The sequence below is a fragment of the Podarcis vaucheri genome (genome assembly GCF_965113315.1).
Source record: "Podarcis vaucheri genome assembly, chromosome: 12".
Classification (NCBI taxonomy): Eukaryota; Metazoa; Chordata; class Lepidosauria; order Squamata; family Lacertidae; genus Podarcis; species Podarcis vaucheri.
The window spans coordinates 52,204,524-52,224,432 of NC_138750.1; the positions used below are offsets into that span (position 1 = coordinate 52,204,524).

At 42.8% G+C, this 19,909-nt stretch overlaps 1 protein-coding gene across 2 annotated transcripts in view; it reads right to left on the bottom strand.

Annotated features, from left to right (window-relative positions):
• Positions 1-347: 347 nt before the first annotated feature.
• Positions 348-19,909, bottom strand: part of RBM33 (RNA binding motif protein 33) — a 97,151-nt gene continuing 77,589 nt past the window's right edge. Inside the window, exons 18-19 of one of the 2 annotated variants that reach the window (XM_082192185.1) lie at positions 9,468-9,556; positions 348-8,864 (exon numbers count right to left, since the gene is read on the bottom strand). In XM_082192185.1, coding sequence (XP_082048311.1) covers positions 8,816-8,864; positions 9,468-9,556 — 138 coding nt within the window. In that variant the 3' untranslated portion in view covers positions 348-8,815. Of the gene's footprint in view, positions 8,865-9,467; positions 9,557-17,353; positions 18,182-19,435; positions 19,474-19,909 lie in introns of those variants that run through there. The other variant, XM_082192186.1, reaches the window with a different exon arrangement.

The window sequence follows — 19,909 nt, forward strand, 5'->3', positions numbered from 1 at the left end:
GGGTTATTGTGGGGACATGTTAGTATAGGATAGGCTGCCCTTGAACTATGGCAAGCAGAGCTTCTGAAATACAGTGGTACCTCAGGTTACAGATGCTTCAGGTTACAGACTCTGCTAAGCTAACCCAGAAATAGTACCTCGGGTTAAGAACTTTGCTTCAGGATGAGAACAGAAATCGTGCGGCGGCAGCGGGAGGTCCCATTAGCTAAAGCGGTACCTCAGGTTAAGAACAGTTTCAGGTTAAGAACGGACCTCCAGAACCCGAGGTACCACTGTACTGTGAAAAACTGCATTCATATTAGAAAACAAGTTTTACTGCGTGACAAATAAACCACAGTGCACAAAAACAAGGTACAATGAAAGGACTTTTATTTGCACATTTCAATTACATTTGCGTGCGTTTTAACTGCAGGACAGCTGAAATCTGGAATCCAATCTTTTCTCTCTCTTTTTACACTGGTCATTTCTGAGAAGTCATGCATTTTTACATTCATATCACATTTACAACCTCCAGAGAACTCTTCCAAGGCAAGAAGGAATTTTGAAGCAAAAATGCATACAAGATTACATGTAACAAAATGAGCTGCAAAATATTTTGGGTTGTTGATTCTGAGGAGAGCATGAGGCGGCAAGAAGCAGCCCCCCCCCCTTGAAGTCACTATCATGTCAGAGCTGTCTCTTGCATTTATCCTATTAAACACAGTCCATATCAGAGAAATACAAGTCTGAACGGCATCGCTTCTTGTGCTCAAGCTGTATACAGTATTTCACGAAGTTACAGGATAGGATCACACCACAGCAATCGTAATAAATGGCTCAAAAGGTAAACACTATTGCTACGTGAGAAATGTTATAGAACTACTCCTACCACTGAATTCAGAGAGAATTAGGAGAGCCTGCAAAAAGGAAGAAGGGGAGGAAAAGGTTAATAACACTTCGTTCTCCCAGGCCTGTCAAAGGTACCACTCTCCTGTATGGGTAAGGAATGCATATAAAGTGGAATGGTTAAATCATATATCCCCCCGTTTTCTGCAATGCACATTTTTCCTAAAAAGAAGGAAACCTGTAAAGAAAAAGATTAGTTGCACCTCGGAAGCAGCTAAAGCACCTGCAAACATTAAAATGATATTTTAGTATTGGTAGTGGTGCCCTGTGGCACGCCCTCCCATCAGATGTCAAGGAAATAAACAACTATCTGACTTTTAGAAGCCATCTGAAGGCAACCCTGTTTAGGGAAGTTTTTAATGTTTGATGTTTTATCATGTTTTTAATATTCTATTGGGAGCTGCCCAGAGTGGCTGGGGAAACCCAGCCAAATGGGTGGGATATAAATTATTATTATTATTATTATTATTATTATTATTATTATTATTATTATTCAAAGGGATGTGGAAACGCCTCCTTCCCATTTAAAATATTGATACAAAGTGCCTTGTTAGTGAAATGGCCCAATGGATTCCAAAATAGTGGCTCAGCAATGGCTGGAGGGGCTTGAGAGTCTTGCGCTTGGGGTTCCTGAAGCCAAGAGGACTCTTGGGCTTCAAGGAGGTTCACTTCCATGACAGGGGAAGGCCCAAAGATTGGGATCCTCCAGAGCGGAGAACCTGTGGGTCCTGCATATGTTGCTGCACTACAGCTCCCGTCAACCCTGACCAGTGTCCAGCTGGGGCTGATGGGAGCTGGAGTCCAAGAACTGGGGGCCAACGGTTCCCCAGCGGTGCCCTAAGCAGAGAGCAAACACTGCTGGCCCTTCTCCAATTTGTTGAAAGACTCAAGGGTGGAGTTCTATTTGTTCCATATGTTGCAAGCTGGGTGTGGAATGCCTCCCCTGTTTTCCTTGCAAGGCAATGGGCAAGGCTACCATGTTGCCTTAGCCATGGCATTTGCTTCCATGCAAGATCCTCCCAGGCCTCACAGTGAAGGAGTTGGAAGCAGGAATACCATTTGGTAGAGGAGAGTAACCAACAGGGACCACAATACTTCAGCATGAGACATAGACGATCCTTTGTCTTGAGCTGAATGATCTGGCTATATGATGGTCATAGCAACTGGCAGGGGTCCTTGTGTGTGTCAGCAGAGTTACAGTGACACCTTCCCGAGTCACTCCACACCCTGCTCTCTCACAGGTGTTCCAAGAACTTAAATAGGTTTCTTAGATCTGCAATGGTCCAGGAGGAGGAAAACTAATGTGTTCAACTTATTCGGTTGTACGGGCCTCCTAAATAGGAAGAAGAGCACTGGAACTAGATGACGGCCACGAGGGATGCAGTTCTCTTCTTAAACAGCTATATGGGAATGTAAGTAAATCTGTGTTGGACAGTGGACAGTCATGCCCAAAAGGATGACACCCCCTTTTTATTTTTCTGTAGTTTAACATATTTTTATTAAAGATTTCTTGGTTTACAGAGGTATGTGCAATGTCTCTTTTTTCAAGTTACATTTTCTACAGCTCAGTTTCATTTGAGATGACACCCCCTTATGAGGTTTAGCTAACTGGATGGCCCTGGGCACATGTCTAATATTTCCAAACGTTATATTTAAGGTGCTACAAGCCTCTTTGTTACTTTCTACAGCAGATTAACACTACCACCTCTGTGGAAATAGCCTCACAAAGGCCGCTTTATTGGTCGGGGTATTATTATTGAGGGTCAATGAGTTAAGAACTATAAAGCATTTTGTGAACTGGAATTGAAAAGTGCTACAGTATAAAAAGTAAATGCAGGCATGGACCAAAATCTAAACTATCATAGTGTTTTTTTAAAAAGCTTAGACAGCGTAAGATGCATTAGCCCAAAGGTTTGCTGTGAATGAAAAGTGTTTAATGCATCAGTTGTATCTGTAAAAAGAAATATATTTATTTCCAGGTCAAGCTCAGGGGGCAGACAGAAATCAGCTCCCCAGTGTCCTATACCTGTGAAGAAAGTAATCCAGTTATTGAAAATAAAAGTTGTATTTAATTGTAGTTACGCAGAAATCAGAGAAAGAAAAAATGCTACACCAGAGTTAAGATGCACAAATAATCAGATAAATCTGATACAATTTAAGAGTTAACAGATAAATATGATACAGTTTGAGAGTTAACAGTGATCCTCACCGAATGAACAGATAACATTCCTACTTTAACTCATTAAAAAAAAAATACCCTACTAGATGCTGCATTTAATTGGGCTTCATGGATTTAGCTTCCCAGTTTGTCAGCATATGCTAATAACCTCTAACAATGACCTTCTGAAAAATCAGCAAGTGTTCACAGGTTGCCTTCTTTTTATCGGATCTACATCCAACCCAATGAGGAATAGAGGCAATTCATTATTATTGTTATTTCTTTAGAAAGTTGACCTTCTACACAAAACTTTCATGTAATGTGAAAAGTGACACTTCTCCCAAAGGTGTGCATGGAATAAACCCACTGAATATCCCCCACCCCAAGAGAAATTCTCCCCAGACAGAAGTATAAATACCAGAAGCTGGTATACATGAGATTCAATGTGAATCAGTGGTATGTAAATAAGCCCTCCAGGCTTATATAGGTAGCTAAACGAGCTCGTTTTTTAAAAAAAGTTTAAATAGGTTATCAAAAAAACCTTACGCAAAATCCTTAGGATTTAATACTACTGCAATAATCCTTTTATAGTTATTGGGATTATAAATTCATCGTGATATATAAAGAGCAGTGCTAACGCAACATTCCACAGGTAAGCCCTCAACAAGTCAGGAGTCTAGAGGTACCCTATCGCTTAAAACCTAATTGTAACCCTTGGTTGTCTCTTAAGGAAATCTTCATTTTGTCCAAAATTGCTGCTGCAAAATAAAGCTAAGAAGACAGTAAGACAGGTTATATAAGCAAGTGATCAAAGAAAGACACAAGAAAGGGTTGTCCATCAGTGAGGTATGAGAGGCCAGTAACCTAAAGGCTTTGCGTAAGCGCTCATGTAATGGAAGGCCAATGGAACAGCGCAATACGGGCGTCTCCCCACTTATGCACGTCGGACTCATGTGCGACTGGGTATATGCACAACACTGGGAAATAATAAACTAAACTGATTAAAACTGGGAAAAGGCACAAAGGCGGCCCCAACAGATTGGGGAAACTGCAAAAATGGCGCACAAAGAGTGGGGAAAACAGTTAGCTATTCCAGGAGCCTTTGCACTGATCTTTGAGGCCTATGGGGAGTTGGAATTTGAGAAAGGAGGGAGCAACTGTGGTAGAGTTTGATGGATCTTTGGCAGAGTTTTCGTTATGTGCTGTTGGTTTTCTAAAGGGTTTTTCCCCCCCAAGGGTTTCCAGAGGTTTAGAGGATGTTTACAGGCTTCATAGGAGATGTCCCACCCCCGTACACAATTTCACATATACACACAGTACCCAGGGACGTAACCCCTGCGTTAAGTGGGGAGACGCCTGTATAACATCCATGGGACTATGAGCCTATCCAGGAAAGGCGAGGGTTAAGGAAGAAGATCTCATTCCCTTTCCACATGCTAGCAAAAAGATTCTTGGGCAAGTTACAAGGTTCTCCAGATGAAGAATATAATGGTGGAATCTGGAAAGGAAGCGTAGCAAAAAATAATTAAGCTAAAATATTTAGTACTGAGCTAGTATCTAAAGTGTACCCCATGGGTCTAAGTCAATCTGACGGCCATTTGATGCCAGCTAAAAATGTCAAGCTATATCTTTGGGAAACTGGCTGTCAAGGATGATTAAGTTGTGGATAAAAGCCACAAGTAAAATGTGGTGAAACTAGAAAGAGCAAGTTTTCAGTATCAATTCTTACCGGGAAAAGTATCACCACAAGGTGACATTAACTCTTCATTTCTTTAGCGTTGGCCACTTTGGGTACATGTTCCCATGGTAATGACACATGGTACCATGAAAGATCAGCTAAAAACAATGTGCTCCCTCTTGATTTCCCCATGTGGGGCTCATGATAGGAACAAACAACTAATAAAAAATGAAGGGGAAATGCCATCTCATGCCAATATTTCTCCACATAAATGATCACATAGACTCACCCTAATTCTATTCATTAGTGATTGAGACTTGCCATATATTTTGTAGTATTATACCACCAACAGGCAAGGATTGGGACCCTGGGTCCTGCCAGATGTTGTTTGACTCCAGCTCCCATTGGCCTCAGCCAGCATGGCTAATGGTGAGGGATGATGGGAGTTGTAGTCCAGCAACATATGGAGAAACAAAGATTCCTTATCCCTGACCAAGGGAATGGAAGTCAGAGGCCAGTTATTCCTCCTCTTTCTTTTTGGTCCGTGGGACATTAGAACTATTCAAAAAATCTATTATGATGTGGGTTGTAGATTGCAGCAACATGTATTTTATATATTGTTCCCTAGCTAATTAAACTTTATGTTTAGCCTCTATAGTTCAAGGTCCGAGCATTAGGGGGGGAAACCGCTATTTATAAACTCACTTAAGTTGAGTATCTCTCCTTTATGCTCAACATTATAACAAAAACTCTTTTGATAGTTTGAAGGAGTGTTAAAACACAATACTGATACAGGGAGGATTGGTGCGAGTTCCCATGACTCGTTTGCATCATGAGAATGAAGTAAACCACCTCCATTTCACAGTCTTGATAGAAACACTATTATCCAGCAGGTAAATATATTTCATAAATTAAGGTTACCAAACCTAAAAAGCTCCCTTGCCCAAATTAAAAACACACAAACCCCTGTAAAAACGACAGATACTGTATTTCCCATTTAGCTTATTTACCGTATTGTTCATTGCTATAAAACCATAATTTCTATTCCAGTATCACATTGAAGTTGGCTGCACCTTTTTTATAAGCAAGGACATGAACTGAGGTATACTAGGAAATGTTGCAAATTTAAGTGAAAAGAAAAAAACGAGGGGGAAAAGTATTCCACTGATAGTATTCACTGGCTAAATATCCATTCCAGGTTTCTGAAAGTTTATGGACAAATAATACACAGGTCAGGATATATGTATTGACTTACTAGCATCTTTATAAAAAAAAAAAGTTGAAGAGTTACACCAAAAAAACAACATTTATGGAACTTCTTCCACTCAACTTCGATAAGACAACAACACCCCCTTCCCCACCAAATAAGCTTTGATGTGGCTGAATTTGCAAGTGCAGGAAGAGCTTCATTTACATTTTGTTTAAAAGTCCCTTATTTACATAATACATTAAATGCAATTCTTGCATTTCACATCTTATTTCAAATGCATGATACAGAAAGAACAAGATAATGGTTGCAACAGATCTTCTACAAAAATTAAACTGGGGAAACATTGTACAAAGGACAGGGCCTCCTGTTCTTAACTGTGATTTTGCTTTTGTGGACAGCACGTCAAAAAACGGAAAAGGAAAGGGGGGGAAAAGAAAGAAAAGCCACCCTGTGATCCTGCCAACATATCTGGTTCCAAATGAGCATTAATCCATCAAGATATATTATTACACTATCTTAATGATAATTAAGCCCAGAGGCTGGGTGCCTGCCACCCAGATCACAGGTTCTCCGCTGCTAGGGGAAAGAATTGTACGCTTCTCCCTCTTTCTATAACCAAACAGGAATGTTCCTGTGTGGAAATGCTGTGTGTGTGCACGCACACGCACACTGCATTCACTATAGCCTGTAACAGATGATGTCAGACAAACGTGTCTACACTTTACTCAGACCAAAGCACAAACCGCATTAAATGCCATACCACAGCCTATGGACAGAGAGGTTTGAAACCTGTAAACAGTTGAACAACAAAACCTCACAATTTCCTTAAGCACAAGTCCCGTTGACACCAGCAGATCTGAACTGGAAGCTTAGGCACCATGAAATCTGCACATTTACAAAGCCAAACCAACGAAGTCTTGCTCACTACGGAGCTCAGCTCATTAAAGTTGCCCACATCCCAGGCAGTTCAACCACCACCTTGACCAATCCGTTGTTTTGTTTTTTTTTTTGCCAAGTCTATTATTTGTTACTGAGAAGCTGTAGCTGCACAGTGGGATGAAGATCCAAGCTTTGTGAATAATTTTTAAATCATCCCTAAAAGGCAGGCTTAGCATCTGCATGAGGACCAGAGCTGACTTGGGAGGCGAGTGCAGTCCGTTCAGTTATGAACAATGCTTGATGCCTGTAAACCTTTGAAGCGCTCTTGAGCAGAGGGAAACTAAGCCATCCATCATGAACTAAGACTAAGAAGCAAAAATGAAAGGCATAAGACAGCAAAGGAAAACAAAACTCATCCCCACAGCATGGCTTCAGAAGGAGCAGGAGGGTGCTTACTAGCTAGTCATTAAAAACACAATTAAAATGATCCAACTTTTACTACCACATCACCCTAATAAAGCTACTCCTGCAATATTTCCAGAGGGGAAAGAAAGCAATTTTGCCATTAAACGACATGACAATATTTATAGCTCAACTGCTTCATCTTAATTCAGAATTCAGTTTTTAAAATCCTACCTGTATAGAGAGTTTGGGGTTTTTTAAAAACAAACCAGTTCATAATTTCACTTAAAATGCAAGCCTTAAATAGTATTTTTAATGGTAATTCTTTCTCCTGCTCTAACGTTTTTATTCTAGCAAACACGCACGCACGCACACACACAAAATGCTTGTAGTTGCTTTCTAATTACAGATTATTATCTGTAATTTTGCCATTCTGGCAGTTGCCTAATATATTAGCACTGAAAAATATTGCTAGAGGAAGCTCTCTCTCTCCCCAAAAGACATTGGGGCACAAAGGAGCTTTTGGTAACAAAAAGATCCCTTCCTTTGGAAGAAACAAGCAGGATACAATGAAAAAAGCTTTACTTCTTACATAAAACACAGTTTCCTTGAAGTCTGCACATAATTTTTAGACCATCCTGGCATCCCATGGAATAAAAAGTCTTTGTAAGTTCAACTTGTTCAATTCAACAGCCTCTGCCATTATGCAGTCTTTGCTGAAAATTATTATACCAAGAAAACCTCAAGGAAAGATGCTAATCAAAATAATGGTACCATTCAGAACAGCCTGCCAGGAATGAATCTTGTTTCGTTGAATACTACTACTAGTGTTATATTGAATGTAAACATGTACAGGTTCCCACCCCCACCCTGACATCCTGTAATCGCCTTTGAAGGCAATCTAAGATATAATAAAAGAATACTAATAGTCCTGCCTTTCAGATACTCTGGGAAGGAGAGACTTGTTAAGCCAGGAGAAGAAAAAGGGAAGGTTATTCCTACAAGGTGATGTTGGAAAGGGAAAAAGGTTGAGAGCATGCACAGTACTCCATATTGTTGGCTTCACCTCACTGGGATTAAGAGCTTTCAAGAATGAACTCTTGGAAAAATACCAACAAATTACACAGCCCATGTTTTATTCTATCTACTTAGCTAAAAAAAAATATCCAGATAGGTATGGACACCATCTCATTCCAACACCCCACATGGAAGATAAGAGCAACCATTATCAAATATTCTTTGCTATGAAGAAGCATAAAAAAATTCAAAGTTAGTGTTCTTTCAATCTGAGTCACTGTGATCATATAGTACATTTCTCAAAAAAACACCTGTGTACGCACATTTGTGTACAAGGACACAAGACCTATAGCTCCATGTGTCAACACGGTAAAAGAAAGCCAATACAAAACTCTCCGTTTCTGGATCCTTGTTAACTCTAGCTTCCACGGCAACAAAGCTGCTGCTGTTTGTAGTGTCACAGAGTAGTCTGAAGTTTCAGGGGGGCACTGCAAAGCTGGCATTGGAGATCGCGAAGAGATCCTGTCTTGCGACTTCCTTCAAAGGAAGCTACATGTAGAAGAGCAGACCAGTTGCGCTCAGCAGGTCACTCCACTATCAGTGCCACGTTGATGTGGGACAAATCTATCATATGCCTAAGAAGAAGGTCAACAGACAATGGTCAAGGAACAGGTTTTCTACAAAGAGCACAATAGCTGATACCATTAAGTGAAACTCAGGAACCTTACTTTCTGCACATTTTTATGACAAGTCCAAGAAGTGTTTCAGACATCACCATGTCAGTCTAATAATCCATGGTTTACTGAATGACATGCAAGCCAGGTCCTCCCTCCTTGCCCCCCATTTAGGCGCCTGACTTCAGGGCTTGTTAATCAAGTTTCCTCTGACATCCAAACAAGGAAACTGTGGTTTAAGTGCTGCTTGCACTATAGGTTTCCAGGCCATGACATCATGGGAAACTGGTTTAGCTGTGTGGAAGGCCCACAAAGAGGAGAAGAAACAGGGGATTAAATATTTGTTTGTGATCATAAATGTAACATTAGAACAGCCCTACTGGATCAGACTAAAGGCCTACCTGATTCAGTATCCCGTGTCTCACAACAGCCTATTGGAAGTTCCCAATGGCTTAAGTAAAACAATTCTCATCTCTTTAAGAAGACAAAAGGCTCTTGTATAGTGGTTTGAGTAGAATGTGTCTAGGATATTTTAGATATGGCAAAATTAGAATTAATATTTACCTGTGAAACTTCTGTTGAAATTTCAACGCATCAGAGGGCTCTTTAAATTTTGCTATGGCCTTCCGCTGTTGAGGAAGCATCTGTAAACTCTATGGAAGACAAGAAGAAAACCACTTTATATTGCTTGCCTTTTAAAAAGAACATCAGAGCTTTGAGTTATTTCCCTTCTCTACAAGGTGGAATCAGGCTGCTGCAAACATAAGAACATCATGGCTGGAATCTCACCACTTGCTAGTTAATTGAGAAATCCCATCCCTTATTCCTCTGGCCTGCCCCCGGCAGTCCTAACATGCAGCAAAAATAGGCAATTGATAGAGGCCTTTGGCAGGAATTATCATATAAAGCAGGGATAGATATGTCAAAGGCACTGGTAGTCTCTAAAAATCTGATGCTGAAACTGAAGACCAGAGTCCCAACAAAAGCATGTTTACACATACCCAGGTTTCTTGCACATACACACTCAACAGCTTCTCATGCTAAGTTTAAAGGGTGTTCCTGAAGTTGTCCTGAATGTTGGTGACCTGTTGTGTTGCACGGGGTACTTGCAAAGAGGCAATTTAGAAGCCTTTGGATGCGGGGTCTAAGGAATTGTACATTTTATGAGCTTTGCCCAGACTTGAATTCTCATCATTTGAAATACTTATGCAGTCAATCAAGCTTCTGGAATGGGGAGGGGACAGCTGTTTCAGAGAGAATCAGGGTAGATTCACACTATCCCACCCCCAACTTGCAGAGGCTGTTTAAATATATTATATAAAAAACAGTAAAATTAATGAATATAAAACAAACGAGGCCCAAAGGTATCATTTTATCTGCGGTTCTTGAAAAGAATAAACATACAGTTCTCCCCAAAGATGGACAGTTGGTGGTTTCCTTCAATGAACCTGAATTCAGTGGGTTTATCTAGCTGTTAGGAGAATAGCCCTGATTCTGTGGTACCAAATCAAAAAGTGGCTGTAAATTTTTGTGGACATAATCCAAGTGCATCCCAATCTGTTAATGGCTGTATTTAGAGTAGGCTGGATCTAAATACTAACCCCTCTTCTTTATAAAGAAACAGACTTAAGAAACCTCACATTTCCCCAAACTGGAGAAACACAGCTACACCATAGTGGAGGCTCAATTTTGGTGGAACCCCTACACCAGAGCTTTCTGAATTGTGTGTCGCGACACTTTAATGTGTCAGTTGCAGTGTGTAAGTGTGTCGCAGAAACACTCCCCACGCTCCTCCTGGGGCTGGAAAGGAGTTTGTTTAACCTCCGGTTTGCTAGTAAAACTGAATTACCACGTGGCGAAATGATGCTGATCTAAAAATGTGTTACCAACATGAAAAGTTTGGAAAGCTCTGCCCTATACTACAGAACAATTAGCTGTATAATTAATCCTCCACCACTCAAATCATTCTAGATACCAGTTCTCCATCTTTCTGTGGAAAACTTGAAAGACAGCTACTGAAGAATTCTGCTAGTTTTGAAATCCGAGCTATCCATCTTGTAAGAATAGTCCTGTTTTCAGAAAGCTACTTACTTCAGAAAGCGAATTATTACTATACAGTGGTACCTCGTGTTACAGACGGGATCCATTCCGGAGGCCCATCCGTAATGTGAAAAGCCCGCAACTCACAGTGTGATTTGGCGCTTCTACACATGCGTGAAGCACGATTAACGCTTCTGTGCATGTGGCAAAACCCAGAAGTAACCCATTTCGGTACTTCTGGGTTGCCAAGGGGCCCAAGACGATAACACACAACCTGAAACGGATGCGACATGAGGTATGAATGTATTGTAAGTAGCAGACACAATATTGCTTGCATCAGCAGCAAGTCCTATGTCTTTGGAGGATGCATAGTGCTACTGTTTCAACCTTTTCCTTTGCTAATTTCAAGTTCTCAGAGGACACTGACAACCCATCAAAGTCAGGTAACCAATGGCTGCTTAGTTAACATGTTTAGAACCAGGCTAGTTGAACGAAAGACCAATTACTGCAAGTACTGTGGACATAAAACAGAGAGTGTGCACCTAGGTTTTAATACACAATGGCCAAAGCTGGACTACAAACAAAAAAAGGCAGAAATCTTTAACACCCATCTTGAATACCAGTCTGGAAAGCAGCTATTTATTAACAGGACTACCTGCCATCAGTTGATTACAAGTTTATTACAAGAAGCAAACTATGACTCATAAAGTAACAGCAAAAAACTTACATAAATATTTGCATTTAAAAATAACTACCCAATTTTTTAAAAAAAAATCAGGGCTTGCAGAACTTGAAAAATAGTCAGTACAGAAACACATTTGTTCCTTCAAATGGTGTGATTAATCACTGAGCATAATTTCTCTTTGCTACTCAGAAATAATGAGGAATACTGGGCTAACAAAATTCCATTTTCAATTAACTTTCTTTGAGGTGGGCTTACACCCATCAAAATTAAGTAAGCAATTATTTGTTAGGCCCCATGACTAGTTGCAGACGTTCTACTCATACATGTAAAGGTAGATTTACAGGATTACTTTATGAAATAGCACACTGCAACTTGGTGTTTGAATGATCAGCTGGCCACTTGAATATTTGAAAACCACCACCACATTTCTAATATTGTGCGAAATAATCTTGAATGTCCATTTATTGCTAAATAATGATAGACAAACAGGGATGAAAACAATAGCTTTAGACATTCTAGTATTCAAACAACAATTCAGGAAAACAGTGCAGCATACAACCAGTTACACATATTAAGTGAAATAAAAACAATTGAATTTGCTTGTATTCTTTTGTACAGTGTCAAGAAAACTAGCTGAAGGCAATTGTTTTGGTAATGTGTGAATTCTGAACTGCTATCTTTAAACAAGTTCTGGACAATGACTGTGTTCTGGTGTAACAATAAAACATAATATAACATGACATGCATTAACTGCTTCCCTCACCCCTCTTTCATCTGCAACGAACCAAGGTTTGTGCTATGTTCAAATTGGGAACTGTGATTAGTTTTAAATGCAGCTTTTCTGAACAAGCCAGGATTTTGAACCACAGTGTGGAAGTTGAATTGTTTCGTAAAACCATGGTTAAACCATGGGACCATCGGCTGGGTGAGGACTGCAGGGCCTGCTCCCTTCCAGGGCCTTTTCCAACTGGCCCAGGGGGCGTGGCCCAGGCCCTTTCTCCCGGCTACAAAGGGACTCCTGCTGCAGGGAAGCCTCGGACCATCGGCTGGGTGAGGACTGCAGGGCCTGCTCCCTTCAAGGGCCTTCTCCAACTGGCCCAGGGGGCGTGGCCCAAGCCCTTTCTCCCAGCTATAAAGGGAATCCTGTTGCAGGGAAGCCTCGGACCATCGGCTGGGTGAGGACTGCAGGGCCTGCTCCCTTTCAGGGCCTTTTCCAACTGGCCCAGGGGGCGTGGCCCAGGCCCTTTCTCCCAGCTATAAAGGGACTCCTGCTGCAGGGAAGCCTCGGACCATCGGCTGGGTGAGGACTGCAGGGCCTGCTCCCTTCCAGGGCCTTCTCTAACTGGCCCAGGGGGCGTGGCCCAGGCCCTTATATGGAACAAACTTTTGGGGAAGCTGGGAAGTGTTCTGCAATTGCTTCCCTGCTCCAATGTGTTTTAAAATGTCCTCAACCAGTCGGTGGCAATTTAAATTTGTATTTCTTTTTTTCCTTTTTTCTCTTGTTGGGGGTGGGTGGGTGTAATGGATATTTGGTTGGGGATCAATTTTAGTATAATTGTTCTGTTTTAGCTTTCTGTTGTTTTATTGGTTCTGTATAGTTTGTGTTTTGTTTTTAAGGGGCGGGATCGGGGCTGCCTGGGAGTGAGGCCCCAGCCAACACGATGGCTGGGACAAGTTCCACAGGGGGGGAAGCACTGGGACATCCGATCTCGGTGATCATGGGCAGGAGGCGGAGTTACGCTAAGACCAGACCATGTCATTACCGAGGAGGCAGGTTTAGTCGTTGTTTGAAGACTATCCCTGCCTCCGGGTCTGGCCTTGACCAGATGGATACTGGAATCAACAGGGGAAACCCACATAACCTGAAGGTGTTGCTGTGTAATGCCAGGTCAATGATGAATAAAAGCACTGCCATCCACGACCTGATTGTGGATGGAGGATGTGACCTGGCTTGTGTGACAGAGACCTGGTTGAATGAGGCAGATGGGCCTGTTCTTGCTGCCGCTTGCCCACCAGGTTTCTCTTACGCACAGCAACCCAGGTCATGTGGGCGGGGAGGGGGGGTTGCAGTGATTTTTAGGAAGTCATTAGTTTGCATCAGGCGTCCTACTGGGAAGACCCAGTTTTCTGAGTGCATGTTCTGGAAGTTGGGCAATAGGGGCAGTACAGGATTCCTTTTGGTGTACCGACCTCCCCGCTGCACCAAGGATTCCCTGTCCGAGCTGCTTCAGGTCGTGGCGGATGTTCTCCTGGAGACACCTAGTTTGGTTGTCCTAGGGGATTTTAACATCCACGCCGACACGACCTTACAAGGGGCCGCTCGGGACTTCGTGGAAAGCATGGCCTCCATGGGGCTGTCCCTGAATAAGTTGGGCCCAACTCATAGTCATGGACATGCCTTAGACCTGGTATTCACCTCTAGTGACGTGGGTGATCTGACACTAAGTAAAAGTGAAACCAAAGAAGTGCCATGGTCAGATCACTTCCTGGTGCAACTGGACTTCTCCGCGACCCTTCCCCTCTGCAGGGAGGTGGGACCAATTCGGATGGTCCGCCCCCGCCACTTAATGGATCCAAATGGTTTCCAGAGAGTGGTAGGGGATGCTTTATCCCATGTTGATGGCCTTTCAGTAGATTCCCTGGTGGCCCGCTGGAATGCGGAGTTAACCAGGGCTATCGACTGTCTGGCTCCGAAGCGCCCTCTCCGATTGCATGGAGCCCGGACAGCCCCGTGGTTTTCTTCGGAGCTGAGGGCGATGAAACAATCGCTGAGACGGCTAGAGCGTCGGTGGCAGAAAACTCACTCCGAATCTGACCGGACACAGGTTAGAGCTCAACGTCGAGCCTACCAAGTGGCGATAGCGACGGCGAAGAAGACTTTCTTCACCGCCTCTATTGCATCTGCAGAAAATAGTAGCAGGAGACTCTTTCAGGTGGTCCGCAATTTAACGGAACCACCTTTACCACCGGGGCCTTGTAAAGACCCCAAGATCTCCTGCACCGATTTTGCAAAGTTTTTTGCAGATAAAATCACTCATATTCGGAAGGAGCTAGACACCACTGTGGGAGCAGGGCCGGGGCGGGAGAGTGCTAGAGCCCTGTCTGGTCAAGTTGCATGGAATCAATTTCAATCCGTTACCCCCGAGGATGTGGACAGGCTGCTTGGACGCGTGAAACCAACCACCTGTCTCCTTGATCCTTGCCCATCCTGGCTAATAAAAGCAAGCCGGGAAGGGCTGGGCGATGGGCTCTGTGGGGTGGTGAATGCTTCCCTCTGTGAGGGAACATTCCCAGATCCGCTGAAAGAGGCGGTCATTAAACCGCTTCTTAAAAAACCATCTTTAGACCCGGCCAGTATGGCCAACTATCGCCCAGTCTCAAATCTTCCATTCTTGGGCAAGGTGATTGAGCGTGTGGTTGCTGAACAACTCCAGGCACGCCTGGAGGATGCGGACCATTTGGATCCCTTCCAATCAGGGTTCAGGCCTCATCATGGGACTGAAACTGCCTTGGTCGCACTGGTTGATGATCTCCGGCGAGCTAGGGACAAAGGTGAGAGTTGTTTCCTGGTTCTGCTGGATCTCTCAGCGGCCTTTGATACAATCGACCATAACATCCTTCTGGACCGTCTAGAGGGGTTGGGAGCTGGGGGCACTGTTATACAGTGGTTTCGCTCCTTCCTCCTGGGCCGTGTTCAGAAAGTGGTGGTGGGGGATGAGTGTTCAGACCCTTGGGCCCTCACTTGTGGGGTGCCTCAGGGTTCCGTCCTCTCCCCCATGCTTTTTAACATCTATATGAAGCCGCTGGGAGAGATCATCAGGGGGTTTGGACTGGGTGTCCATCAATATGCAGATGATACCCAGCTCTACCTTTCTTTCAAATCAGAACCAGTGAAGGCGGTGAAGGTCCTGTGTGAGTGCCTGGAGGCGGTTGGAGGATGGATGGCGGCTAATGGATTGAAGTTGAATCCTGACAAGACAGAAGTACTGTTTTTGGGGGACAGGGGGCGGGCTGGTGTGGAGGACTCCCTGGTCCTGAATAGGGTAACTGTGCCCCTGAAGGACCAGGTGCGTAGCCTGGGAGTCATTTTGGACTCACAGCTGTCCATGGAGGCGCAGGTCAATTCTGTATCCAGGGCAGCTGTCTACCAACTCCACCTGGTACGCAGGCTGAGACCCTACCTGCCCGCGGACTGTCTGGCCAGAGTGGTGCATGCTCTAGTTATCTCCCGCTTGGACTACTGCAATGCGCTCTACGTGGGGCTACCTTTGAAGGTGACTCGGAAACTACAGCTAATCCAGAATGCGGCAGCTAGACTGGTGACTGGGGGCGGCCGCCGAGACCACATAACACCGGTCTTGAAAGACCTACATTGGCTCCCAGTACGTTTCCGAGCACAATTCAAAGTGCTGGTGTTGACCTTTAAAGCCCTAAACGGCTTCGGCCCAGTATACCTGAAGGAGCGTCTCCACCCCCATTGTTCTGCCCGGACACTGAGGTCCAGCGCCGAGGGCCTTCTGGCGGTTCCCTCATTACGAGAAGCGAAGCTACAGGGAACCAGGCAGAGGGCCTTTTCGGTGGTGGCGCCCACCCTGTGGAATGCCCTCCCATTGGATGTCAAGGTGATGGACAACTACCTGACATTCAGAAGACATCTTAAGGCGGCCCTATTCAGGGAAGCTTTTAATGTATGATATTTTAGTGTTTTTTGGTTTCTGTGGAAGCCGCCCAGAGTGGCTGGGGAAACCCAGCCAGATGGGCGGGGTACAAATAATAAATTATTATTATTATTATTATTAAACAAACCACAGTTCTGTTCTGAACATAACAATAAACTGCAGGTACTGGAAAATGGAAGGCAATGCTTCCAATCTCCTCACAGCCGCCTTGCAGAAGGAGAAGGGATGGCATGAGAACCGTTCATGTGGCAACAAACCATAGTTTAGTGTTATGTCAAAACACATCCATTCTCTCTAAATATGCATTTCTGCTGAGTTCAGAGAGCAAGTGACAGCGTTATGGAGTGAAAAGAAACCGGTCAATTAGTTGTTCATTTTGCAACACCATTATCTGAAATGTCTGCTCCCAATGGGCAAAATTCCTACAGGATGAACTGATGTTCCAGAAGGTGAATGACATGTAAAGATATTTCAGTTCACACTGCAATTATATCAACTTCTAAAGCTCCTCCCAAGTGGTTCTAACAGCTCTTCCTGATGCTGGCTACGGAGTGCTTGTTTTAACTCTTAACACGATACAGAAATGTTTATTTTCCCCACTGCAAGTAACCTGTAAATTGGTCCTGAGAGACAAGGTGGGTTTTTTGTTTTTTTACACAACCAACACTCATTTCTACCTGAACACTTCTGGAATGAATACAAGTTTCTTTATGAACCCATTCATAAAGAAATGATCACACATTTTCATGGGAATCCAAAACATGGAAATCACTATCAAGAATGAGTGTGTGAAAAGAACATGTAATCTGTGACCTAAATACATATCATAAGAAAAATTAAAAAATTAAACACAAATACCAGCAGTATCCATTGGTCTCCATAGATAAAAGAAAAATGCCTTTCATCTTATTAGGATTTTTTTAAAGCTCTTAAGTAATAAATTTAACAAAGGCCAACTTTATATCTGAATAAGGCTTCTGAAGCTTGCCATGAAACCTCACAGGAAGTTTAATGAACACAAAACAAACCGAAACCTACTTTAAAAAAAAACAACAACTCTTAGACACCCACTTTAGCTTAGCAACTCTGGTAGAGGGGTTCTCTTAACATCCTTATAAAATGTATTGATGGTCCTTGTGTTCCTTTATGTAACAAAAAATAGTCTGCAGCTTGAACACTGCAACAAAGCTTCTTCTTATTCTTATTTAAATGAACACCTCCCAATCATGGCACTTTTATAGCAAGCACTGTTTAATCTTAAATTTTTACAACAGGAACCCGAGTAAACAAAGTTGTGGGGTTCAGCATCATGACTTAAGCTGGGCAGGAAATCTCAGCAAGAACTTGTGGAAAACAGATTGTGGGGGGCAAAAAAATGTTTCCTCAAGTCTGCAATCTTTCATCCCCCTACCTTTTTCGGGTATGTGCCCCATTTTTAACAGCAGGAACACTATTCAGTCTGCCAGGTCATTTCCCCACTGCCAACATATAACTAGGTGAATGAAATTCTTTGTAAAGTCAATGTTCACCACTGTGCACTGAGTTAAAAAACATGCTTACAAAAACAAAAGTCAAAGTATCTAGGTTGGGATTTTGTCTCCCACAGAACAGCCACTTATGGTGGAGAATTCCTTCTTCTCCCTGAAGAGAATGGCATGCTTAAAGGTCCACATAAGTCAACAGGAGGGACAAGTAACCATAGGAGGTCATTTCCCCGTCAGCGACATGCAGCAATTCCTCCTGTGTCAACTGGTGCTCTCCCTCTCCTGAAACTTCTTCGGCCCTGCTGCTAATAACTGATTCTCACAACCAAGTTAGGTGTCTCTCTCTCAACTACCGCAGGACATCCTCCCAGTGCTTTAGCCTCCAGCCTCCTGTGACAGCCAATTGAGGGAGAAAAGAAGAAGCTGTGTTTAGCTGTTGCGCCATTTTTCAAGTCAACATTCTATATAAAACTCTCTGTGCAGACAGAGCTGGTGATATGGACTAAACCAGGGGTGAAGAACCTCCGATTGGGGCAGGCCAAATGCAGTGGTCAAACCTATCTGGCCACTGGAGCTCTCCTCCAACAAACTGCATTAATTCATAGTCAACCCAGGGCCACTTTGCGCAAAACCGCTTTGCACAAAACCACCCCAAAATCAGAGAGCCAAGCTGAGTGTACAGTGACACATACTTCCATGTTTTGAGCGCCTGGGGTCTCAGGAGAGGGAAAGGTAAGTCCTAGCCTTGGGGCTGCTGGAGGGCATGGAGAGCCAAGTGTGTAAGCTGGCCATCCCACTCAAGTCTGGATCTGTTTTGTTCAACGATGGTATCCAAACACTTTAAGGGGAGCGGCCAGTAAATTTTCACTTTGGGCTTCCTGCCTGTTCCAACTCATGACCCTTGCACCATACTGCCCATTGTGTTAATTATTTTTAATTACCGTATTTTTCCCATAACACTCACTTTTTTCCTCCTAGAAAGTAAGGGGAAATGTCTGTGCGTGTTATGGAGGAAATGCCTACGGGTGGCATGCCTACGGATTTTCCTCCTCTAAAAACTACGTGCGTGTCATGGTTGGGTGCGTGTTATAGAGCGAAAAATACGGTAACTTTGCCAAGTTTCTCAATGACATTAGCTAACAAGACTTAGAATGGTTTCCAAGTCACAGGCTGAAGTGTTTAGTGCTAAGCACTTCTGACAGGAAATATATTAATCTTTCAGATTTTTTTTAAAGCTCATTCATTGTTAAGTGAACATTTGATTCCTTGCACAGATTCTCTCTCATTTACCTCTTGCTGCCTGAAGGAACATTCTCTTTCCTAAAGGACTGTGTTCTCTTTATGTGTTTTGAGCTTTGTTTTACACAGTGGGACTTGCACAAACAATGTTTATTTTCTTTATTTTAATTCAAGTCTCCTTTTGATTTAAAGGAAGAGTATACCATATCAATTTCTTTTTAACAATCATTTATTACTTTATTTCCCAGGAGACTCTGCTGTGAGTTCCTGTGGTCATAAGTCTGGCAAATTCAAACAGGAAAATTATTAATATTTTGAGTAAAATGCTTCGTTTTGCATGAAGAAGAAGTTAAGATAAAGTTCTTATACTAAGTAACTTGATCCAACTATTAGCTAATAACTTACTGGACCAGCGTCTGCTTTGGGGCTTCCAAATACAGGTGCTAGGAAAACACATAAAATGGAGTTAAGTCTGCATAGCTTGGTTACATTATTATAGACTGTTCAAATTCCACTTGTGGAATACTCAAAATAAAAAAAATCCTTCCAGTAGCACCTTAAAGACCAACTAAGTTAGTTCTTGTTGTGGAATACTGTAATAGAAGCATCATTTTAACCTTCAAGCACTAACCAAAATAGTTGTTCTTCTAGCATTCCATAGAAAACAGAGATGTATTTTGTATATATAGCACTGTGTTTCAAAATGACTCCACAAGAGTCACTGGTGTAGGTTTCAACTACCCATGAATTGCAAATGAAGTATTTGTGTACATCTTTTTAGCAGAAACCTCCATCTATAAAGCCAGTTTCAAACATTCGTTCACACACTAGCACGGCCAGCCAACTTTGGCTTTCAGCTGCTTGGGGTCATCATGGGCA